This window comes from Mustela lutreola, chromosome 8 (genome assembly GCF_030435805.1).
Source record: "Mustela lutreola isolate mMusLut2 chromosome 8, mMusLut2.pri, whole genome shotgun sequence".
In the NCBI taxonomy this organism is placed as follows: Eukaryota; Metazoa; Chordata; class Mammalia; order Carnivora; family Mustelidae; genus Mustela; species Mustela lutreola.
In genome coordinates, this window is record NC_081297.1 from 146,250,566 (window position 1) to 146,277,015 (window position 26,450).

Consider the following 26,450-nt stretch of genomic DNA (forward strand, 5'->3'; position numbering starts at 1 on the left):
CATGGGACTGTTGGCCTGGATGCTCTCTCACAGGAAATACACTCTAAATTTGTGCAACACAGCAGACTTTGTTTCTGCATGCCTGATGCTTTCATGAAGGTCTCATCTTAAATGCCATCTCCCCCAAGAAGTCTTCCCTGATTGCCTTATCTGGGATAGATTTGCCCCATGCATCATGATCGAGAGCTGGTTTATTGGCTTCTGAGTTAATAATATGTGTTGGTAAGAAAAAGCACGTTCAGGATTTTTAGCATCCTCTCCCCCAAGCCCACTGACACTGCATTTCTAAGGGTCTCTGAAGGGAGATTATGGGGCCCCAAGAGAGGCCACAGAGAGAACAGTAGCTACAGGGTCGAAATTTGCAGCTCACCTAAGAGAAACAGGCCACTGGGCAAATGGACCAAGATAATAAAACTCCACCAGAGCACCAAATAAATTCTGGAGGGGGGAGGGTAGATGTTGGCCTGAACAAAGTGCATGAGATACAGGCTCGAGCTGTCTTGCGTATGAAAGGACATGATAGCCAGGGGCTTGCCAAGTCCCAGTCCACACCGCTGCTTCCCGTGTCCTGGACAAGTGCCCCTACATACTGCCAAGGTATGGACATGCACTAACGCTAGCTGTAAGTTGCGCCTTCCTCTCTTCAAAGATAAGGGCATGCAAGTAACTGAAGGTGGCATTAACTTGGGGATGATCGCTGTATTTTGCCAGAAAACAAAATAACTTGCTTATTTTAACTTTATTAGTAGTAAATGACACATCACTTGTGACACGTTCCATCACCCCATTCCAGCATGCCATGAGACAGGAATTCAGAGCTGCACGTCCCAGAGAGAGACAGAGAGGGCCTGAAGTGGTCTGCTGGCCGGGGGAGCACAGAGACGAGCTGTGCTCATCGCTCCTATGACCATCTAGGGCAAGGTCATTCTGCAAACAAAACAAGTTTGCAAAATCCCACATATTCCCCTCGTGGATATTCATGATGTTGAGTTAATATAGTAACAGCCATGAGATGTCCTCATAGTTAGGAGTTGGGAAACTTCCTTCTATAGCTACACCTTGGGAGAACTCACCACCACGAGCTAGGACATAATCAGGGTGATTCAGCCCACGAGGGTTTCTGGCACAAGCTAACTGAACACAGGGTCCTTAGGAAAGACCAAGGTGCTGCCTGATATTTACAGAACACACTGAAAATTCTAGGTCTGATGGGAAGAAGACTGACTTGGTCGTTAATGTGGGAATTCGTGACCTATTGCCCAGGTCACAGACCAAAACCAATTCACAGACCCAAACCCCCTTAATTAAGGGAGAATTTGGATATCTTTGAGGAACAACCCTATAATATAGCCATATGCATATACAGAGAATCTTCCCTCAAACCTTGCCCAGAAGATCCTTCAGCCATACCAAAAGGACTAGAAAGGAAAAGAAAATACCTAGACCACCCAGGGTTATTAGATAGTGACTCTGAACTAACAATAATCCATGGGGAGCCCAGGTGCCCACATGGTCTGCCGGGTCACGGTGCAGGCTTATGGAGGAGAGAAGAAACCCAAGTCCATGTTGTAGAGGGTCAGGTAGGGTTACAGGCTCATCCTGTGCTTACTTCTCCAGGCTCCATACATGATGGAAACAGTCATTCTTAGTCACTGCAGAACCCTCATATTTGTCCTTTGATCCATGAAATAAGGGGCTATGATGATAGGAAGGACCAAGTGGAAAACCCAACGCTTAGCAAAGGGTTTAAAAATCTTACCACTTCCCTGGAGTGCATCACAAAATAAAAGACAAGGGCAAGAGGCTGACTTCTACCATACTCCGTCTGAATCACCATTTCCCGATGCAAGAGCTACTTGGATATTTGAAAATGACTGGATTATTGTAAATTTAATCAAGCAATGATGCCAGTCACACATGCAAATCAACACAGTCCCTGGCATCTGGTATGTAGCTATAGACGTATCAAATGCTAATGTTTCAATCTCCTTTTCAAGTTTCCCTTTACACAGCAGGGAGATCTGTTCACCTCCAAATCTTATCTCAAGACTATGTCAAATCACCTGCTTCCTGCCACGTTATAATGTGAGGGAACTCTGATCAAGGCTTGCCCCGGAGAGTCCTACAGATATTGGCCAAGGAGCTGTGTTACGGTTTCTTTCTTTCTTTTTTTTTTTTTTTAAGTTATTGATTTCTTTATTTAGAGTGAGCAAGCAGGGAGGAGGGGCAGAGGGAGAGGAAAAGAGAGAATCTTAAGCAGATTCTGCTCTGAGCGCACCGCTCAACAGGAGCCTTGATCTCATGACCCCGAGATCATGACCTGAGCCGAAATCAAGGGTTGGGTGTACAACAGACTGAGTCACCCAGGTACCCCACCACGTGGCCATGGATTGTTCTGGTGTGGCTACAACCACCACACTGGCCCACAACACGATGATATTATATTAACTGGATCTACTAAGAATGAAATAACAAATATCCCAGGGGCCTCAGAAAGGCAGAGAAGATAAACCCCATGGAATTTCAAGGTCTTATTTACAATCTGGTCAAGTAACTAGGGATCCAGAAGCCTAAGGCATGCTGGCATAGTTCCTCCAAAGTCAAAAACCAATGAATTAGCCTTTGGCTGCCCACTGCAAGAAAAGATTTGTATGCTTGAAGGGTGTCTCTAGATTTTGGAGATAGTTTTGTCCTGCTGTTCTGGGTAACCCAGCAGTTCTGAGTGCGGCATTGAGTAAGAAACAATTTGCAAGGCTCGAGCTGTAGCGTAAATTGTTGTCTCGTCACAAAAAAGCACGGCTTCTGAATGTATTTATGTCCTCTGTAAGTCCCACTGCGGGGAGGGGGGGGGGGGAGGCAGCCACGTGGATTATCAGGAGGAAAGCTGACCTGCCCTGAAAGTCCTGGCCATTCACTTTGCCCAGGCAACCTGGTGCTTGTTCAGGGGCTTCCATGTGAAAGTGGTCACGGAGATCGCTGTGCATTGTGGTCAGGAATGGACGCTGTGCATTGGTTTGAAAATAGGGACTTCTCATCACTAAAGATGAGTTAGCTGCTGCCTACCTAAGTCCCCAGGCTGCCAATGGCAGAGGCCAAACCTGAGCCCCCTTTTTTTTTTTAAAGATTTTATTTATTTACAGACAGAGATCACAGGTAGGCAGAGAGGCAGGCAGAGGGGTTGGAGGGGGGAAGCAGGCTCCCTGCTGAGCAGAGAGCCTGCTTTGGGGCTGGATCCCAGGACCCTGGAATCATAACCTGTGCCGAAGGCAGGGGCTTTAACCCACTAAGCCACCCAGGCGCCCCAACTCTGAGCCCTTTAATGGCCCCTTTCCCTACATGGGCTTCCTAGTCACCTGGCAAAGATTCCATTGGACCCCTTTCCACATGGAGGGAGCAGTGCTCTGTCTCGATGCATATTCCAGACGCAAATTTGCCTTGCCTGCCTGAAACGCTTCTATGGACCTCCAGAAAGCTTTATGCACCACTGGGATGCCCTGCCATCACAGAAAAAAAACGGAGGGACTCATCTGATGGTGGTGACGGTGTGGCAATAAGCCCAGATCCACAGAACATGCTGGTCTTGCCACATATCCCATCACCAGAACAGACTTGATAGAATGCTTGGTAGCTCTCTGATGACTCATCTACATTCAGCGGAGAGGAAATCCCCAGGGCTTAGGGACCTGTTCTACAGGATGCACCGTGCCTTGAGCCAGTAGAGAGTAAAGAGTAGCCAATAAAGAGATGACCATTGAGCACTGAGATCCTGTGAAAAGAAGGTTGGGTGCCCCAGGGGACTGGAAGGCAAGAGGAGAGAAGGTGGGCTAATTACCCCCCGAGCCCCCTCCCTGCCACATGGCCATGAGCATGTTCTTAGACCTTATCTGCTCTCTAGTGACCTCCTCTTTAGCTATCTGCCTTGCTCCTTTCAGTAACTGCCCCCTCTCCTATCCCTTCAGGCCCAGGGGAGAGAAAGGCTTCCCCATCTACTGATTTCATTTAATCTTGCCCTCATGTGAGTAAAGCATCCTTCAATAAACTCGTGTCCATCTGATTTCTGTCTGGACCCTGACCACTGTATGTCGGAGGTTAAGACCACCACGGTAGAGTACAGAACAGCTCCCTTACCCCCAAAAGCCCCCTTGTGCTCCATCCCCCGGAGTCACACCCTCCTCTGCCCCTAGTCTCGGCAATTACTGATCTCTCTTCCATTCCTATTGTTTTGCCTTTTCCAGAATGTCACATAGATGGAAGAGATCCTAGACGTGTGGGTTAAAGAGGTTTGGACAATAATTGAAAACATACCACTGGGTATTGGTTCTATGCTTAATGTAATTTGGGCTAAATGGCTTACTGTTTCTGCTTGTAGAGCTTCTGTTGGGCACTCCCAGGGTGAGTGGGAAAATTCTCACCGGGAGATGTTTCTGAGTGAGAACGTGTTCACATGATGAATAAGAAAGTATCTCGGCGAATACACAAGTCAGAGCAAGTCACTGTCTTTATTCCTTCCCCTCAGCTCTCCCTCAAACCCCACTCTTCGTATTTAAACACTGATTTTATTTTTAACAGATGTACTTTATATAAAAGCCTAGGCAACATCGAAAAGCACAGCACGTTAGCAATAAAGGTCAAGTTAGTTGTTCAATTAAAGTCTACCATTACATTAAAATAAAAATATATATGGAAAACGGCTTTTTAAAGTCTCTAGAATATGATTGCAGTCAAGATTTTATGCTTTGTTACCAAGATGTTAGGGTTTTTAATTTAGGCCCTAGATCTTGAGTATTTTGTTCTAAAACACAACAAACTCAACAAGATGCCTTTTTTTCCCTCCCTATACTATCCATTTTCAAGTTGGATAGGAGGAATAATTTCTCCAGCCATTTTATTATGAAGGTTTAGATTTTATTTTACTTGCTTGTTTTATTCTTTCCTATGTTGTCTGAGATTTTTTTTTTAAAGGATGTATTTTTAAGTTTTATTTCTCAAATTAAGAAGAACTAAAATGAACTTTTTTCTTTCCGTGTAGACTTTTATGAGTTTTTTTTTTTAATTTTTTCAATTTATTTATTTTCAGAAAAACAGTATTCATTATTTTTTCACCACACCCAGTGCTCCATGCAATCTGTGCCCTCTATAATACCCACCACCTGGTACCCCAACCTCGCACCCCCCCGCCACTTCAAACCCCTCAGATTGTTTTTCAGAGTCCATAGTCTCTCATGGTTCACCTCCCCTTCCAATTTCCCCCAACTCCCTTCTCCTCTCTAAGACCCCTTGTCCTCCATGATATTTGTTATGCTCCACAAATAACTGAAACCATATGATAATTGACTCTCTCTGTTTGACTTATTTTACTCAGCATAATCTCTTCCAGTCCCGTCCATGTTGCTACAAAAGTTTTAACCCACATACAGATTCACGTCACCACTGCCCCACACAAGACGCAGAACAGCTCCATCACCCCACCGCCTTCCCAGCGCTGCCCCTCCAGAGTTGGACCTCCCCCCGCCGACCCCAGTCCTAGAGACCAATGACCTCCTCTTTGATCCTACTGTTTTGTCTCCTCCTGAATGTCCTAGAGACAGACTCCTAGAGCAGCAGCCTTTGAGACTGGTTCTTCCGAATGTCGCTGGCATTCAGTGCCGTTCGCGTCGGAAGCTCATCCCTTTCTATCGCTGAGAGATATGCCATCGTGCTGATGGCCCAGTTTGCTTGTCCAATCGCCTGCTGAAGGACACTTGGAGCCGTTCCCATTTGGGTGAATTATGACCAGAGCTACTATGAACATTCATGTACAGATTTTTTTAGTGAACTTTTGGTATTTTTTTCAATACAAAAGTCATACAGAATTAGCCCAGCACAATCACAGACCCATGAAGCTGCGAGGGCAGATCCAGGGGCGCTCAGGCTGCTCACTTCTGGCAACAACAGGTGTGCCCTTGTCCCCACACTGTCCCTCCCAGCAGTCTGCATTGTTCTGCCTCCTCGGTGGCTGGAGAGGAGAGCAAGGCAGGGAGGAAACAGCCCTGCCACTCGCTGCCACTGGGGGTGACACCAGTCCCACCTCTGACGCCTGTTTCATGAGGCCAGTGCTTTCCTCGTAGAAACCAGCAGGTTCTCTCTTCTTAGGAGGTGACATAATGAGTGGTAAGTCCCCAACCATCACCCTCTAAGGTCAAGAAATCACCGTGACAGTGCTGGGAACCCGGTGTTCTCTCTGAAGGTGAGACGGCAAACAACACAGCAGGTGGATGGGCCAGTGTAGACCACACTGTACAGAAATGTCTGCACAGGAGAGTCATCTAGAGTGATGGAACAGACTGGAAGGACACATTAAACCAAACTATGGAGAGAATTGAATGTATGACAAAGCAGACATTAGAAACAAAGGGGAAAGAATAATAAGTGGTGGTGGTAAAACAGATTATCTATTTGGGAAAAGAATGTGAATTTGGATGCCCACCTTATGTCAGGATGAATTAAAGTGTTTTGTTTTCAAAGACTAAGAAAAACAAGCAGAGTAGAAAAGCGTATTTATATCAAGCCTGGGCAGGAATGATGAATTTATAGATTACGCAACAGAAGACATTCCAAAAGAAGATTAATGTATTTGATTATATTAAAACATAAACTTCAGAACAATGAGGTGTCACGTGAACGAAGGGGAAGCAGCAGGCTGGGAAGAATGGCAGCACGAAGCTGCCCTGCTTATGACAGAAAAGGGTTCTCTCTTAATAATTAATTAATTACAAAAAATTATTAAACAGAAAGGTGATAAAACTGACTTCAAATGCCGGCAGCAGGGGCATTCCCCAGTCAGGACACAAGGAGGATCCCCATCAGGGGAGATGCGATCAGCGCGCGGCCTCACAGAATGGTCCAGGCCCAGCATTGCTCCAAGAAATATAAATTACGACAATAACGAGGCACCATTTTATACCTCTTAAGCTATCAATATTTTAAAACAATGTTAATATTCAATGCCAGAAGGCATATGAAACTAGAACACTCATACGACGTTGGCGGGGATATAAATCACTATTATTTTTTCAGATTGGGCGATCCTTATAAAAATGCACACAAGTATTTGCACTCCGGCCTTGAATTGGACACAAAGCCTGTCCCTGACCCCTTGGCGGCGGCCATGACCCCAGACACCTCCCGAGGCCTTGCCCACCCTCTACCCCACCTCTGGCTCCCTCTTGCCTCCGGCTTCTGTCAGGCCCTGGACCATGACATGGTGGGGTTGCCTGTCCTGGGGCTTTCCCCCTGGTGTCTCAGGTCTCTGCTTAAAGCTCATTTGCAGAGAAGCTTCCTGAGGTCCTCCCCAACACTCTCACGATGGCCCCATCACACTGCACACCTCCCTTCAGCCCGGTGCGTCTGTGGACTGTCACCTCACCCGCTAGCAGGTAGTACCCTCTGAGCACAGGGCCCATGTCTTCCTCTCCAATGAGTCCCTAGCGCCTAGCACAGCACCTGGCACATAGTGAAGGCTCCAGAACTATCCATGGACTGGCTAAACAAATAAATGAAAGAACATGTGCAAATCTAAAGAAACCAAAGACTCAAGAGTAACTCGGTTAGAAACATTCTGGTCTATAGAACTGAAGAGCCCAGATGGGCGGTCATGACCCCATCCACCAGCCCCAGTGGAATGCTGCTTGCTTCCTCTGGATGGCATCTCTTCCCCCAGCCACCCGCGTGGGAGACTCTTCTACATCTCTCGAAGTTTCCATTCAGCTCTGTTTACTCTCTGGAGACTTTTCTAACTTCCCAGCCAGCAGGAACACATTAAGGTAAGATTTCTGGCAACATAGTGGCTCTCTCCCCAACTTCCTCATATAATCACAGAAATATATCAACCAATACATCAACTATATCAACACTTACTGGAATAAATATATCAACAAAATGATCTTAAACATACAGTACAAATTGAAACCAAGAAAGGGAAATCCACAGGTGCCAGAAGCCTGGGGCAGAGAGAATGTGAGTTATTCCCACAAGAGCCCAGGGAGGGTGTCAGACCTGGACGGAGCAGCCTGTGCTAAAGGCAGCCCTGGGACCTCCCGCAGGCACTAAGAGGCTGGGGTTTAATGCCAATTCAGGGCTCAGAGACCTGAGCCTGCTAGACTGGGAGATCTGGCACAGTTGAGAGTTTAGGAACCAAAACAGATTCTAGGAAAACAGAAAGGAACCCAGACAGATAAAGACATGGAAAATGCAAGGAAGCCTAAGAGACAGGGAAAGTGGAAGGACGAAGTTCAACAAATATTTAATAAGACTTCCAGAAGAAAAGGCCAGTGAGAGTGGAGTAGAGACAATACCCAAAGAGTAGCAGCAGGGAATGTTCTAGAATTCATGAAAGATACTAATCCTCACCATGAGGCAGCATGTGTCTGGGGAGGTTAAATAAACAGACATCTCTAGCAAGACACATTGTAGGGAAACTGGAAAGTAACAAAAATAAAGAGAAAAATCTTGAAGGCAACCAGAAAAAGAAAAAACAGATCACCCAGAAAGTACTGGCAATTAGACAGCAGACTCGCAACAGCAACAGAAGAGGCCAGAAGACTGTAAAGAGTGTCTTTCAGAAGACAGCTCTCAGATAAGAACTGTATTCCCTGTGTAATCTCCATTAAAGAGTGAGTGGAAAATAGACATTTTTGAAAACAAAGACTAACCGGCCCCACCCCCCGCCCACTCACAGCACCTCACTTAAAGGATTATTACGGAACACACTTCAGGAAATTGAATTCTGAATGAGGGGTGAGACTGAAGAAGTAGTGGTGAGCCAACAAAGTGGTAAATCTGGGAAAACCTACAAACAAACACAGATTGCAAGAAAAAAACAAAAAAACCCCACAACAACACACCCAATAATGAAGACTAATTCGGGTCCTACCAAAACAAAGCCAGACTGAAATACTAGCAGATAGGAACATGTCCATTGAAGCCGCTTGTTTTATTCAGGACAGTAGAAATATTGTGAACTTTGGGCTTTATCGGTTCAGAACATGTGTTAAAAATTTAAGGGTAACTTCTTCTATAAGAATAGAAATAAATTATTTAAGTCTCAAGACAGTGGAGGGGAAAGCGCATGATAAGGAAAACTTAGAACCAAACACAGTGGAGGAGGGAAAAAGGAAAAGAACCGAGAAAAACCAGAGAGATAACCATAGAGCAGTAGAAGGGAAAAACCCAAACACACCCATAACAAGACACAGGAACATGCTACACTTGACTGCTGAAAAGGCAAAGATGTTCATTTGGAATTTTTTAAACACAGATATGCTGTTTTACAAGAAGCATACTACGTAGTAGTAACGGTGACAATTAAATAGTTGAGAAAAGACACACTGGACAAACACCGATCCAAAGAAAACTGTTACGGGTATTTCAGTATCCAAGAAGAAAGCCACAGAAGCGAGAGGGACAGAAAGGTAACACCATAATTATAAAGGGAAGAGTTGACAGGAAGACAGGAAAAGTCTTAACTTGCAGATATGTGCACCAGAAGACAAACCTGATTCATAATTCAAGATATCCATACTTGGTATTCACTGCACTGTTGTCCCTTATGTCCAGTTCTACTGGGAATCATGGGTGAACTCAACAGAGGGCACAACTCAGATATCCCTAGGTCTCTGGTGAGAACACGTTGTCACAATGGCACAACCGCGGCTGCCCTTAGTGTCCTAATACATATGTTACTCTGCACGCCCATTGTGGTCTTCATAGCTACCATCGTTCTGGTGGTCCCTGCTGCTGTGGGACTCTTTGTAATTTGTTTCTAGGTTCTTAGCACTTTCCATAATGTCTGGTAGAGAAAGGGACTCAATATGCATCTATTTCTTTTTTTTTTTTTAAGATTTTATTTATTTATTTGACAGACAGAGATCCCAAGTAGGCAGAGAGGCAGGCAGAGAGAGAGGGGGAAGCAGGCTCCCTAATGAGCAGAGAGTCCGACGCAGGGCTCAATCCCAGGACCCTGGGATCATGACCTGAGCTGAAGGTAGAGGCTTTAAGCCACTGAGCCACCCAGGCGCCCCAATATACATCTATTTTACTTATCATTTTGTGGGTGCCTAGTGGCTCTGTTGGTTGAGCACCAGACTCTTGGTTTCGACTCAGGTCATGATCTCAGGATTTTGGGATGGAATCCCACATCAGGCTCTGTGTTCAGTGTGGAATCTCTCCCTTTAATAAATAAATAAAATCAGGGCACCTGGGTGGCTCAGTGGGTTAAAGCCTCTACCTTCGGCTCAGGTCATGATCCCAGGGTCCTGGGATCAAGCCCCACATTATGCTCTCTGCTCAGCAGGGAGCCTACTTCCCCCTCTCTCTCTGCCTGCCTCTTTGCCTACTTGGGATCTCTGTCTGTCAAATAAATAAATAAAATCTTTAAAAATAAATAAAGGAATAAAATCTTAAAATAACTTTGAAGATGATGAAGCCAACATCATGCCTGTCTGTCATATGCATCCCTATTTGAAAAGCACAACGTAAAACTGTAGATGTACTTTAATTACAAATACATACAACTTACATATGTATGTAGATACAGGTGAAGGGAGTGTGGAAACGTGAAAGCAGTAAATTTGTTACATAAGGTGGATTGTGACTTTTTGGGTTTTATTTTTATTATTGTTTTTAAATTATTGCTTGTATAATTTTGAAAATGAAATAAAGAGAAATGACTATATGACTTTTGGTCATCCAACAAAGTATTTCCTAAAAATTGTCACCATGTTGGGATAGAACAACAGAACTGTTTTCTGAGCCATGGAAATACTCACTCCTAGGGCCACATCTTGCCTTTTACTCTAGAAGCCAGGGTGGCAGCACACAGTGATCCTCTCTGGATGTACGGAGGGTCAAGAAGGAAAGAGGAGTCTGTGGGGAAGGGATCCAGTTGGCCTTGCTTAATACTAGTTTTCCTGGGGCACCTGGATGGGTCCATCAGTTAAGCATCCGACTCTTGATTTCAGTTCAGGTCATGATCTCAGGGTTGTGAGCCCTGTGTCAGGTTCCACACTTGAAGCCTGCTTGAGATTCTCTCTCTGCCCCTCCTCCGGCTCAGGTGCTCTCTCTCTCTCTTAAAAAAAAAATATACTATTTCCCCCCTCTTCTCTCTTGCCTCTCCTTTCTAGGTAACCGAGGTGTCCAGCAATTATCCAGAGCTTCACAAGACAATCTTTCCAGTAGCCTCTACCCTACTTCCCCTGAGACAGGGTGCTCTGAGCTACCCAGACAGAGCACCGGGTAAATTAAAGACGGTATTCCTTATGCAGAGTCTGGTCTATGTGCACCATTTCTAAAGGAAACAGTGATCTTTGGAGAAATGGCTGATTCCAGGTCGGGGGCAAGCAATGTACCAGAAGAGCGGGAGCATGTCAGAAACCAAGAGAGCTATCGGCGACCGCTAGGGTCGCACCGACAGGACCCAGCAGCCAGCATGAAAGGCAAGACGGTCCAGACTGAAGGTCAGTGAGAACAGGGATGGCCTGAAACACATCAGATATGTGGGCACTCGTGAATTATGATCATTTTTGTATGAAAAATTGCTCATTGCTCACTTTGGAAGGATGCTTGGGAACCAATTCATTATCTTGGAAGGTGGTAAGCGAAGGAAAGAGCTCAGGACATCCTGCCTTTCTTACACAAAGTGTGTCTCGTTGTTACCAAGCAGCTGAAGAAGGGAAGCTTTCATTACAGGAGGACTCCAACCAATAAGAGAAGAAATGACAGACGGGCGATACCCACACTTTATAATCCCCGGTGAGTGCGCGGTTGTGGGAAGGACCAACCATGGCTGCTAACACCACACAGAGAGACAGCCAGTCCACACGTGCCTGCCACCCCCTAGGAAGTATTCTTGCCAGAACACCTGAACACACATCTGAATAACAATCCATTTAGGGGCAGGGGGGTTGGGAGAGGGAGACGGGAGGACATGTCAAATGTCACTGCAGATCAGTCAGACATCGGGTGGAAGAAATACCATGTAATAAACACATCATAACACATACATCACAAGGGAACAAATTAACAAAGGCAGTGAGACCCTACAGACTAAAAACAGAATTGTGGGAAATCAATCAACTGCAACGCACAGACCTTATTTGGATCCTGACTCAAGTTGTAAAGGAAAATCTATGATCGGTTAGATTTGAAACCTGGCTGGATGTTTAACAATATTATTGATAATTCTATTAGGTGCAAAACCAGTATTTCTACCATGTTTTTTAAAAGCGCTCTTATCTTTGAGAAACACATAGTGAGATCTTTGCAGTAAAATATGGTATCTGGTATTTGTTTCAAAAACATCTGGGATTGGGGCGCCTGGGTGACACAGTCAGGTAAGTGACTGCCTTCAGCTCAGGTCATGATCTCAGGGTCCTGGGATGGAGCCCTGCCTGGGGCTCCCAGCTCTGTGGGAGTCTGCTTCTCCCTCTCCCTCCACCGCTCCCCCTGCTTGGGCTCTCGCTCGTTCTCTTTCTCTCTGTGTCAAATAAATAAATAAAAACTTTAAAAAAATGCCTGGGGTTAATGGAAAACGGAGCAGGAAGAGAAAAGAAACGATGGACCACGAGCTGAATACCAAAGCTGGGTAGTGGGTACGTGACTGGATTCCTTACAGTATTCTCTTTACTTTTGCATGTGTTTGAAATTTTCAAGAAAAAAAAAGTCCAAGACATTAATAAAAAATAAATGAAGCTGCTCCTTATTCTCACGGTTGACATTTGAGGGTGGGAAAATTGTCAAGGAAACAATGGGACTCTTACCTTTTCATTAACTGGATAAAAATTCTCCTTGGTAATCGGTACACAAAGGTGTCGAGAACAATCTTTAGGTAATTCAAAGATACATATCCACTTTTGGAGGGGTCCCCAGCACTCAGGGCCTTTTCAACCTTTTCATAAGCCTTGGGAAGCTGTAGGGAACGAAAATTTGAGTGTTGCATTCGTAGAAATCCACTTCACAGAGCTGTTCACCCAGTGAATTTTTACCAAAATCTCGTCACATTTCCCCCTCCAAAAACTGATCAAAAAGATAACGATGGCACGTTCTGAACTTCAAATGTTTAATTGATGAACTCACTGCAGAAGAGTATCCCCAGCCCCAGCGACTCAACTGACAAGGCAGACAAGTTTCTCAGGGAAAAACAGCCATATAATAGCTTCACCTCAAATTTCAGAGCTAAAAATATTCAGTGGATCTGCCAGTTTGATACATCTTTCTTAATATACTTTCAAGCCATTCCTACTGTGAGCCCATGCTATGCTCCTCCTGATTAAGTTGGGTCAATCAAACGAAAAAGCTGGCAACATTTTATTAAAAGCAGAAGTAGCTTTTAGACTAAGGAAAATCATTAATATAAAGATTGCGTAAACAGAGTACACATTGTACATTTCTTTAATTATTTTTTCTTTTTTAAACGGGAATCACAAACAATCAGGGTGAATGAGCCTCGCTTATGGGACTTCTAAAATTCAGCAAAGTAGGTTAACCACTGATTTTTATAGGACTCATAAAAATACTATGAAGATTGGTTTTATTTCCAAAGGTTTCCCGCTGTTTGTTATTGAGTAATAACAGTACTCTCCGATATTTCCAACCCTCTCCACTTGGTCTGAATTGTTGCCCCCATCCCCTCTAACTGCAATGAGAAACAAAATAACCACCAACCTAGTACATAAGGTGACTTAAAAAAAAATTATGACAAACCAGAAGAGACTCTTAATCTCACAAAACAAACCGAGGGTTGCTGGGGGGAGCGGAGGTAGGGAGACAGCAGTGGGGTGACGGACACTGGGGGGGCACGTGCTATGGGGACTGCTGTGAAGTGTGTAAGCCTGACGATTCACAGACCTGTACCCCTGGGGCAAATAATACATTATACATTAACAAAAATAATTGTAAAAATATTTTCTATGCTGGAACATAGAAATACATGCACAAGAGTCTCCACCCACCAAAGGAGTAAGAAGCAATTCACTGAAATTTCCATAGGGTACACGAGAATGTTGGAAATCTAATGGGAAGACCTTTAAAAATATTTAGAGAATTGCAGGGCCTAAATTTCTTAGAAAGTTGCACAAAACTAACCCAAAATGTGGCTGAATTTGCCCCTCTCTCTTTCAGGGCGATGGGTTCACAGAGAGAAGGCAGAGCCAGACGTGGAGTACCGTCTCAGTGTATTCACTGAATTAATGAAATTGCTTTTACTATCTTGATGACATGGGTTTCCATTGACGTTTTTTCTGGGACAATGTTTCTGACATAATCAAGAGCTTTTAGGAAAAGAGCAGGGAGTGAAACAGACACAGTGTCTTGGTGGCATGTATAAACCTCTCAGGATTTTCATTGTGACTGTTTATAATGAAACAAAAGGGGAAAATGCAAGGAATTCAGCAAAGTAAAAAGAAGGACGCAAAGACACCTGGGAGTCTCTCCATCCAGTTTTTTTCTGTAGTGTTGCAAAAGCTCCCATAATGATCATATAAACCTATAACTTTACAAAAAATGTGATCATGGCTATACGTTTAGATGGGACAGGGGCTTTTTTCATTGAACAGTATCTCATGATATTTTTTCCTGTAAGAACTTATGTCAACCATCACGCTTTAAATGATGTGTAGCATGCCATCATGTTACTGACGGACCAGCAAAAGGTACGCTCCTTCTGTTTGTACATGTAATGTGTATAAACATTCCCTTGATCCGCTATCTAAATGAGGTCTTTTCCCGTATTTATCGCATTTATGAATGTGTTGAATACCCTCTCCCTGATGTGAGTTTGTGCAATCTCCACGAGAGCATATTGTGTCTGTTTTGTTCACTAATAATGACCTAGAATGAAGCAGAATTTGGCACACTGAGGACACTCAATAAACAAACAGTAGTTTAAAACGAATACATTTTTACCAAAAACATTCTAAAGAAAGGCTACAAAATGTATAAAGCTATGAGACATAAAAATTAAAATCATAGCTGAGATGACATTCTATCTGCATCAGACAAAGTAAAATTTAAAAGTCTAACAATAATTGGGGCGCTGGGCCAGCTCCGCGGGTTGGGCCTCCGACTCTTGGTTTCAGCTCAGGACGTGGTCTCGAGGTTGTGGGTTGGAGCCTCGTAACAGGCTCGGGGCTTAGTGTGGATTCTGCTTTTTCCTCTCTCGGTGTTCCTCCCCTGACTTGTGCTCGCTGTCTCTCTCTCTCTCTCTAATAAATACATAAGATCTTTAAAGAAAAAAAGTCTAGCGATATCCGGTGTTGGTGAGTAGGTAGAATGACGGGACTTCTTTCTCATATGCTGTGGTTGGGTGCACAAACTGTTATTTTGAAAGGCAATTTGATACTGCCAATAAAGCTGAGAAGTGTGTCTGCTACAAACTGGCATGTAATTCCACTCCTAGGCGTAATTCCTGGAGAGACCTTTGCACAGGTGCACCAAAAGATACGGATGCAACCCCTTCCAGGGGCGCCATTTGGATTAGCACAAAACAGGGAGCAATCTCCATGCATCCATAAGAGAACGTGTAATTTGTGTGTATATAGACAATGGAAAACCACAGGAAGAAAGAAAAGAAAGATCAGATAAAAAACAAAGAGCTCAGTCTGTAAGGAAACATACTACAAATAAATATAAACACATCATCTACAAAGGTTTCATGCCATAAAAAGAAACTAAGAATAGGAATTCATTACAAGAAACAGCAAGCGTAAGAGACAAGGCTGAAATTCAAATGAATAATAAAGAAATGGCTCAAAAGACTGTCACTGAAGGCAGAGGAAAAAGACAAAAGCAGTGGGTCAAGTTGGGAGCAGGTGGCAGCCGTCAAGGGTAGACCAAGATGGCCGGTGGGAGGACAGCCGGGAACACCACGGAGGGAACGGAAGATGCAGGGAGCGCAGAGGGAAGGCGGGAAGGAGGCAAGGATGGAAGGTGGGGGAAGACTTTAGCGACACAGAAAAAGTTTTCTGCAAATGAAGGGAGGACTGAATCTGTCCATCAAAAAGAACACCTTGTGATCCAGAAAACTTTGACAAAATGCTTAAGGTCAGTACAGCTCAGTTTCGCTTTTTAATTTCAAGGAGCCAAAACAACAGCAACAACAACAACAAAAACCACCCCTAAACCCAAACCCAAAACTTTAGGCATCACCTTGTAGGTGATTTAGGGAATCACCTACAAGGGGAAAAAATATCTGCTGCCCCCAGGCTTCTTCTCCAGAGCACCCAGTGCCAGAAGACAATGGAATGATGCTTACAACACTCTGAGGGAGAGAAAAAGGAAGATAGAAGAATTATATCCAGCCACGTTGTTCTAGTAGGAAAGTCTCAAATATGAAAAAACAGAGGGAATAAAGTACCCATGAGCCTTTCTTAAGGAAATTACTTGACAGTGAAATCCAGCCAGCCCCAAAATAAATCAAAATAATGAACTCTGAAAGGGATTAACTATGGTAAGCACTGGAGTGTAGTGATGTGCACTGAACCCACGCAAATACGAAACGAAGACAAGACAACTAGGGGAATTATAGGAACAGAATGGAGTGTTAATATCATTGTAAGCCCTGACTAAGAACAAAACAGAAACAACGAAACTTGTGAGGTGGGGAGTAGAGAGGGCCACAGGAAGTGAGAGCCCGCCCCGCGCTGCCTATAATCGAAAGATCCTTCACAAACACCATCATTTCTGCAATTCTTAATGGCTTTCTTAATCTCTTTTCTTGTCTTGAAGTCCCTTTTAGGACCTAATATATCTTGTGGTAAAGAAATATTTACCAAAGTGCACATGTATCTTCAGCTTCACTCGAAGCCGGACTTGACAAGAACTTGGACTTAAACTTGGCCCCAGGCCCGACGGGCAGGGTAACTTTGATCTGGTCATTAAACCCCTCCATGCCTCAGTTTCCTCAAGTTGAAGCCAGGATGGTAAGAGTGCCTTCACGGAGCTGCTGGAAGGCTGAGGAGGGGAATACCCAACAAGGCCTGGCACACGGGAGGCCCCACAGAAGGGTTCATTATGCGGGGGCCATGTCTCCTTTACCTCTGGTAAATTCAAAGACATTTAAATTAAATATGTCTTATTTGTAAAAAGGAGCATGATTCTCTTCTTATAAAATTATTTCTATCCATGTATCCACCCACCCAGCCACCGAGGCAGCCGTCCTTCTATATATACGAATAAAGACAGACCTAGAATTATGTTCGCCAAATGTTGCCTTTGATTATTTCTGGGTGGTGGATTTTGAATAATTTATACTTTCTTCTTTGTACTTTTCAGAATTGCTTACTTTTTTGGTAGTGCTAATGCATTTTGTAATGGTTCTGTTTTTATGAAAACAATAAATTTATTAACAACAATAACAGAAAACAAGTTTTACTAATTTACCAACACAATATTACATACACTCACTTCTCCAACACCTTAATCAACACTGGTTTTTGTTCATTTTTTTCCTCATTGACATTTTTCTCCAGAAAATTCTATATTCATTGTTAAAAGTTCTACGTACCTTTGGAATATTTATGATTTTTCTCTTTTTTATGTGGCACATATTTTGTCAAGTTTCCCATTTGCTTACACAAAGTTTTGCTGTGCAAGAGCTTTTCATTTTAATATAATCAGATGTATCAGTCTTTTTCTTTATGGTTTTTGGGCTTTACATCACTCTTAAAAGGAAGTCTCAATTTCAAGATTAAAAAATTTTCACACACATTTTTAAATCTAATAGTGGATGCATATAGAATTTGCTTTGGTGTGAAGAATGGAAGGTTACAAACGTTTCCCTGAAATGGCTGCCTCGTGAATTATCCGAATTACTGGGTGAGCCACTCCCCAGATCCACCACACTGTCTGGGAAGGCCTGATATCATATGCTAAACTCACACATAGAGACCAATCCATTACCTACTAGTAGTCGGTAAGACAGTGCCATAGTGTCTTAAATATTATGCCTTTATAATTTTTAAAAGCTTTATTTTTAAGTAATCTCCATACTCAGTGTGGGGCTCAAACTTATAACTCTGAGATCAAGAGATGAGTACTCTACCTACTGAACCAGCCAGGCACCCCTATAAATTATTTTTTATGTGGTACTGCAAGTCCTTTCCCATAACTTTTCAAAAGAAAATATATACATATATATTACATATATGTATATGCATATATACATCTATATATGGGTGTGTGTGTATATTAGATAGATATGCATATATCCAGATAGATATGGATACATCCTTATATCCAGAAATAAGGAGAGCAGATATGAATGCTGAATCTTCCTATCCAAAAAAAGAGCTCTTCATTTATTCAAGTTTTCCTTTATTTTACTCAATAAAGTTGTCCTTAGAGCAGTCTTGACTATTTCTTACCACATTTAGTATGTGAGTAGTACAGAGGAGACGCTTAAGAACCAGACTCTCACCACCTCTACTATTACCAAAGGACTGTCATCAGGACTTGAAGGAGGCCTCAGGGTTGGGGACGTGGAAGAAGGATCGAAGCAAATTTTAGAAATAACGTCAAGACCTAACGGTTTTCCACAGCTGTCAATTTCCTCAGTTCACACTGTAGAGAACCCTGGCATGAGGGAGACACTCTTACCTCTTGGCAAAAGGTCCTCTCAATTTCGTCTAAGGACCGGTTTTTCCAGACATTTTCCGAGGAAGCAGAGCTGTGCAGGCACTCCTCTTTGGAATTCTTGACTGGCTGATTGTTCCATGAGATCTCTATTAAAACAAAAGAGCTTCCTCTTATTCATGTCGCCAAAGGTACGTTTAAATATCCAGGGTTCCCTTTTCATCCTAAGCTGTCCGGTAAAAAGTAGGACCAGAATGGATCAAAAGCATGAGAAGCCATGTAATAAATGGTATTGAAATAATTGGCTGAACAACTTGGAAAAAAATGTGAATCAACCTGCTATCTTGTGCTAGGATAAACCTTAGATAGAGTAAAAAGTACACCAAGTGAAATAATAAAACCATGAAAGCAGCAGAAGAAAATTAAGATGGATATTACATAGCATACAATCTCTGTGCGCAGTCTTTCCAAGGGACACATTATAGCCCCAAATCATTTAAATAATGGATAGGTCTGATGGTACAAATATTTATTTTTTGTTTGGTTAAAAACACACACACACAAATCACAATGAAAGAAAAACAAGTGAGAAAAAGTGTAGGTTAATTACCATGATGCATGAGTAGCTCTTATGAATCAATCAGATAAGTACTCACAGAACAATAGACTAAGGTTATAAACAGGTAATTCACATGAAAAGAACTAAAAACACAACAGATGTATGAAAAAGTACTCAAACTCATTGGTAATTGTAAGTCTAACGAAAACAAGTTAATTTTTTTCCACTTGTCAAAGAGGCATGGATACAAGGGAATGATGAAGAAATCGGTTCTGGCCTATGTATAGAAAACCTGGGACCTAAACACTCTGAAATCTCCTAGAATTTTACACAAATAGAATTACATGACTACTCAACAGACGTATATGGGTGCAGGTATTTTCTGCACTGTTTCAAGATTTTTAAAAATTGAAACAATTCAAATGCCCATTAATAGAGGATTGGTTTTATAACTTATGGCTCATCAAGCCTCTAAAATACCACAGACATTAAAAACAAAGGTGCCTGTCTAAATTAACAGGCGTGGAAATTTTTCCTTGATATGTATTGTTTCATGATTGAAAGGATGACTAGCATAATTTAATTTTCATTCTAATACATATGTTGTGTATTTGCAGGTCTACCCATCCACCTACACCCCCCCAGCCATCCATCTACCCAGCCATGCAGCAGAAAATAAATTGGGGAGGACAATACATCAAAAAGAACACAGTGGTAGGATTCAGGTGGAAGGAATCCGGGGATTGTTATTCGTGTTTTTTGTGGTTTCTGCCTTTTTTGCAGCCAGCTTGTATTACTTTTATAATAAAAGAGAATAAAATAAATCTAAAATATAGCCGTTTTCTTTCTCAAAGTCGACTGCAAAGAATCACAAATGGTTTCCCAGATTTATTTCCTAAAATGTCTGCAAATAAGCTTCACTCAAATTAAGCACACTTACAACGACTCAGCTGCAGTTAACAAACTGCCAGTCATCTGGAATTCCATTTCCTACCTCAAAAAACAACGGGGGAAAAAAAAAAAAAAAAGAAAGAAAAGAAAAGAAAAGCAAGAAAGAAAAAAGTAAAAGAAAAAATAGCTTCCCCCGGTGGACCCCGCTGGCTATATAATGAAATACAAAGGCAGAACTTGGTCTGAAATTCTGCGGCCTTGGTGGGCCAGGCATTTGAAACTGGCATCTCCAAACACACTTGAGAGCCTCATCCAGTGACGGGGAAGCGAACCCACAGAACTGGGCTCTGACTCAGTTGCGGCCGTGGAGCCCAGTTTTCTGACCCCGCATATTATGTGTGTGTTTCACTCCGCAGCACTGATGCTCTAACAGTGGTACACAGGGACACACGGCACACTGAGGGAAACCCGCTCTGGCTCCGTAAACATCGGGCTTTGGGGAGCTCGCAGTCCAGGGACCCGTGTCATTAAATCCGCTACCCCAGACTAGCTACAGAACTCACCCATGCCTTGTTCAAGGGTGTGTCTTGTCATAGTCACGCCAGGCCTCACCCATCAGCCCAGCTTAATAATTCCTGCCACCTGCTAATTTCCCCCAAAGGGTCTGTGCTGATGTGAACTGGGGTAGAGAGGAAATCCAAAGCTTACATGTGCACTTACGTAGGTCATCGGTGCACAGAAGGAACCCCACCTCCTAATGTCATTTCTTCAGGTGCCAGATAGTGCTTTTGACAAACAAGATGATGGCTTATTAGGAACATAAACATAGCAAAGCCAGAAACATGCAAAATGAACAGGAAACATTGTTCTATATATTTAGAAAAGTCAAATGTTGTTGTCCCTGCAAATATTAAACCTAGAGACTCTCTGACATGGGTAAAAACAGCATCAAATCCACCAACAGCTCCTGGTAATGAGCCCCTGTAGAACACATTTTCCCCAAAAAGGAAATGACATGAGCAGATCATATCCTTATCATTCATAGCCCGTAGACAAAAGAAAAGCAGGAGTTCGTATGAGAAATAGAATCAGATATAGCAGTATGTGGAATTACGTGCTTAATTAAGAAAATGAAATTTTGGGAAAAATGCAAATAGGGGACATTTATTTTTTTAAGATATTATTTATTTATTTTTAAAAGAGAGAAAGAGCAAGCTTTAAGTGGCCAGGGGAGGGTCAGGAAACGAGAAGACTCCACACTGTGTATGGAGCCTGATGCAGGGTTTGGTCTCATGACCCTGAGATCATGACCTGAGCCAAAGTCAAGAGTCGGATGCTTAACGTCCCGGGGACCTATACTTTAAAATTATTGCTCTCTTGAGAATATCTTCTCCAAATCACCACATAGAAAATGAGTATTATTAAAACAGTAAAAATGTCATCCTAGAAAAATCAGAAACAGTGTAGACTTTACTTTTCTGTCCATGTGCTTCAGGGTTGGAGTACCAAGAGAAGAACTTCTCAGCGGAAGCTCCAATGTCAGATCCAGAAACTCTGGAAACAGTACAAAGGTGAGGGGCACTCACTCTGGATCCACACACGGACTCGGCAATCTTCCATCACCAACTGTTCAGGCCTATGCTTTTGGGTCCCCATTTGCAAGAAGAAATGGACAGAAATGCCACAGAGTTGCCAAGAGGATTGACGTTGTGATGAGTGCATAAGGCCTGGCACTCACCAGACCCTCAGTACATATTAGCTACTTATTGATTTATGAGAAAGATCTCAAATGATCTTTCATTTGAGGAGAACAGTATCAATCAGGGAGAACAGTACCAATCAGAGCTAGAAAAACTCTGAAATTGGATGACAGAGCTCTGAAGCAAATCAGAAATAAAACTGTCTCAGAAACAAAGACTGAACTAAAATGAATACAAGAGCAAACAAACAACAGTAAGGAGGGTGAAAAAGAAAAAAAATTGCATCAAGTAAACAAAAAAGAAAAAGGTAGGAAGGAATGCTTGAAGAAAGTTACAGTCTAAAAAAGAAGACAGGAAAAGAAATCCAGGATACATGTAAAAGGTATCATTGGGAAGAAAATCTAACTACAGAATGGTTCAGATGCTAAAAATTGCAATTCCAGAAGCCTTCCTGAAATAAAAGACTCAAACCTGCCAATTCAAATAGCATACAGATCCTTACAGAATCAATCACAAGTGTCCAACATCATGACTCATTCTAGCAAAATTACTGGGTTTTAAATAAAAAGAAAAAAAATTACCTGGATATCTGAACAAAATGACCAAGTCTCTAATAAGGGAAATAAAGTCAGACTGTCTGTCATCAAACTTTTCTTCAGCAAAACTTTAAGTCACTACGCAATGGGTAAAAATATTTAAGATCCTGGGGTGCCTGGTGGCTCAGTTGGTTCAGCAACTGCCTTCAGCTCAGGTCATGATCCTGGAGTCCCAGGATCGAGTCCTGAAACAGGATCCCTGCTCGGCGGGGAGTCTGCTTCTCCCTCTGACTCTCCCCCTTCTCTTGCTCTATCTCTCTCAAATAAATAAATAAAATCTCTTTTTAAAATATTTAAGACCCTTAAGGAATGAAAATCTGAACCAAGGATTTTATATACATAGTGATTTTTTGTTGTTTTTCATTTGTTTTAAACATTTTTATATAAACTCAATTAATCAACATATAATGTATCATTGGTTTCACCAGTACAGGCATGCGATTCTTCAGTCTTCTAGAACACCCAGTCCTCCTTCCGTCTCGTGCCCTCCTTAACGCCGTCACCCAGTTACCCCAGCAACTCTCCAGTAACCCTCAGTTTGTTTCCTCTGATGAAGAGCTGTTTTTTTTAAAGCTTTTATTTATTTACTTGACAGAGATCACAAGTAGGCAGAGAGGCAGGCAGAGAGAGGGGGAGAGGGAAGCAGGCTCCCCGCCAAGCTGAGAGCCCGATGCGGGACTCGATCCCAGGACCCTGAGATCATGACCGGAGTTGAAGGCAGCAGGCCCACTGAGCCACCCAGGCGCCCCTGATGAAGAGTTTTTTATGGTTTGTCTCCCTCTCTGGTTTCATCTTGTTTCATTTTTTCCTCCCTTCCCTATGGTCCTCTGTTTTGTTTCTGAAATTCCATACATGAGTGAAGCCATAAGATAACTGTCTTTCTCTGGTGGACTTATTTCACTTAGCATAATACCCTCTGGTTCTATCCACATCATTGAAAGTGGCAAGATTCCATTTTTGATGGCTGAATAATATTCCACTGTATATATATACATACATCTTCTTTATCCCTTCATCTGTTGATGGACCTCTTGGCTCTTTCCACAGTTTGGCTACTGTGGACATTGCTGCCATGAACACTGGTGGCAGGTGCCCCTTGGATCACTGCATTCAGACAAACTGATTTTTTAACTGTACAGGCCACATACAGACTGTCATGAACGTGTAAGAAATCAAAGGATGTCATTTTCGTGAGCACATCTCAAGAAATCAACCAGAGGACAAGACTCAAATAACCTAAATGACAAGGGAAACCAAGCACATGAGCAGAATGGGATAAACGTTCTCACTCCTAATGTGGCAGTTATATGGAAGCCAAGTCCACACAGAAAGACCTACTACCTTCCTCACACAGAGAGAAATCAGAAGATGAATCAAAACCTAAAAGGACCTGTGACCTATTCCATATAATGGCACTGTCTTCTTTGTTTGATCGATACCCTGAGCAACCTATCTGTTGCATTCCTTGGCTTTTTCCAAAACAGTTTGGTAAGGCGGGGATTCAAATTAGCCAACCGACGGTCCAGATGAAAGAATTTCCATGATAAGTCAACCCAGAAGGGATATGCTGATCCTGTCATATCCAGACTTTGGGGCTGAGGATTTTGAGCTGATGGGATGGCATGGGGAGGGCTGGGGAGGGACCGGCAGGTGCCTGTGATTCCTCCTTCCCCACTACACACCAGTAAACAGACCTCTGTGTTAATATAATGCAGCCCGAAGCCCCCAAATTACTACAGCTGACCCCCGAACAGCATGAGGGTTAGTGGTGCCAAACCCCACACAGTCAAAATCTGCATATAGCTTTTGACTCCCCCAAATTTAACTACTAAGAGCAATAAGAACTTGAGCAAACACTGCAGGAACAAGAATATACAGAATAACCAGATATATATCTCAAATTGACAATGTGTTTCATTGTGAGATGCACCATTATTTTATGTATCCCTAACGAACAGAAAAGTTGCCAATTACTGACAAGAAAATGGAAAAAAAATGAGAGTTCCATGTTGGAACTGAAGCTATTACACAACTTTTCCTACTTAACAATTCCTAATGACATAAGCAAAAATTAGAAAAATCAGGGACACCTGGGTGGCTCAGTGGGTTAAAGCCTCTGCCTTTGGCTCAGGTCATGATCCCAGGGTCCTGGGATCGAGTCCCGCATCGGGCTCTCTGCTTTGCAGGGAGCCTGCTTCCTCCTTTCTCTCTCTCTCTGCCTGCCTCTCTGCCTACTTGTGATCTTAGTCTGTCAAACAAATAAAATCTTAAAAAAAAAAAAAAAAGAAGAAAAAGAAAAAGAAAAATTAGAAAGTAAAAATTAGAATAAGCAAAAATAAGTAAGAAAATAAGTGAATAAATAAGTAAATAAGTAAAAATTGGGAAAAAAATCTACCAGTGTAGACTGAGGCAAGAAGAAACTATTAATTTAGGCAGCCAGAAAGTTCTACTTCCAATTATAGTGGATTGGCCCATATTGAACCTATCCTTTCAGCAGATAACAATTATAAACTCTGGCCAAAATATAAACAAAAAGCTATCTGACAGCACTAGAGGGCAACTGACATCAACCTGAGTCCAAGCTTGGAAAAACAGAGAAACACTTGACTGCATTTCTCGTTAGTTCTGGCTTTTTGCCTGAGGGCAGGTCTCAGCCAAACCGATGCTAAATGGATAGAATCTGGATATAAACCCAGGGTCCTGTTGGCTTTAGGAAATAGATAACAGAGTTCAGAATTATGCAGCAGCTGGAAAGTAAGAAAGTAAGGAAAACCCCAGAAAGAAAAGCACAGAGGAGGACTTCTAACATCTGTGCATAATTTCTGCCAAGATCTTGGGCTAACCCCTGAACAGGACTTGTACAGCATACAATAAGACACCCAGCTAAGGCTAAAATAGCACAACAAAGATTTCAAGTGTGAAAGCCCTGGGGGAGGGGGAAGGGGCGGAGGACAAAGTGCTTGAGTCCAGGCAAATCAACTGGCTGCTAAGACAAATGCTTAAATTCCTCGGAGGCATAAAAGAGACCGCACAGTCTCCACAATGCAAGATTTACTCTACGCAGGATAAATTCCAAAACTGTGAGACGGGGGACAGACAAAACAAAACAAAACAGGAACCTGTGATCCCCATTCAAGAAAAAAACAAAACAAACCAAAATAAGGATCAATAAAGACCAGACTCTGAGATGATCTAAATGTTGGAACTAGCAGATGAAAACTTTAAAACATTTAAGAGTTTAAATTTCAAAGTGTTTGAGAATATAAAGGAAAATATACTCTTAATGAGTGAACAGATAGAAAATCTCAGCAGAGCAAGAGAAGCTGCATTCTGTCTCTATAGTGTATATAAAAGCACACCATGTAACAGCAATATAATAAAAGATAGGAAAGACAAATTGGAAATACTGATGGTAAAGTTCTTATACTTCATGAGAATTAGTATAATACTATTTGAAAGTAGACTAACTAACAATGCATAATAGAATAAAAAGTATCCATTAACACAATGTTCTTTTTTTCTTTTAAGGTTTTATTTACTGGACAGACAGAGATCACAAGTAGGCAGAGAGAGACGGGGAAGCAGGCTCCCCACTGAGCTGAGAGCCTAATGTGGGGCTCGATCCCAGGACCCTGAGATCATGACCTGAGCCAAAGTCAGAGGCTTAACCCACTGAGCCACCCAGGCGCCCCTACCCAATGTTCTTGAAATGAGGAAAACTCTACTGGAAAAGTGTCGAGGGCTGGTCTAGGTGGACTGGGAAGAAAGGAGAGCCGAAGGCAGCTGTTTAACCCATTGAGCCACCCAGGCACCCCAATTCCTATGCTTTTTTAATACTCAAGGAAAAAGGAAAAGTAGAAAAGTAGAAACTTTCGTAAAATAGCATCTATATGAACCCATTTTTACAAATGTCTTTCTTCCTCTCTGTCTCTCCCTCTCAGGCATTTTAACAGTCTGCTTTGGAATTAAACAGTTCAAATATCAACTCCACCAAAAACACACTGTATGACTTTGAGGACTTCATTTAGCACCCTTGAGTTCACATTTTCTCATCTGAGAAATGGGACAATAATACCCAATTCACAAAGTTGCTGAGTGTAC

General features: G+C 42.6%; 1 protein-coding gene across 7 annotated transcripts in view; it reads right to left on the bottom strand.

Annotated features, from left to right (window-relative positions):
- Positions 1 to 26,450, bottom strand: part of EFCAB6 (EF-hand calcium binding domain 6) — a 219,775-nt gene that overhangs the window by 129,705 nt on the left and 63,620 nt on the right. For all 7 annotated transcript variants that reach the window (XM_059187204.1, XM_059187201.1, XM_059187202.1 and 4 more), the window contains 2 exons: positions 18,628 to 18,752; positions 12,795 to 12,943 (listed from right to left, as the gene is read on the bottom strand). In XM_059187204.1, coding sequence (XP_059043187.1) covers positions 12,795 to 12,943; positions 18,628 to 18,752 — 274 coding nt within the window. The remainder of the gene's footprint in view (positions 1 to 12,794; positions 12,944 to 18,627; positions 18,753 to 26,450) is intronic.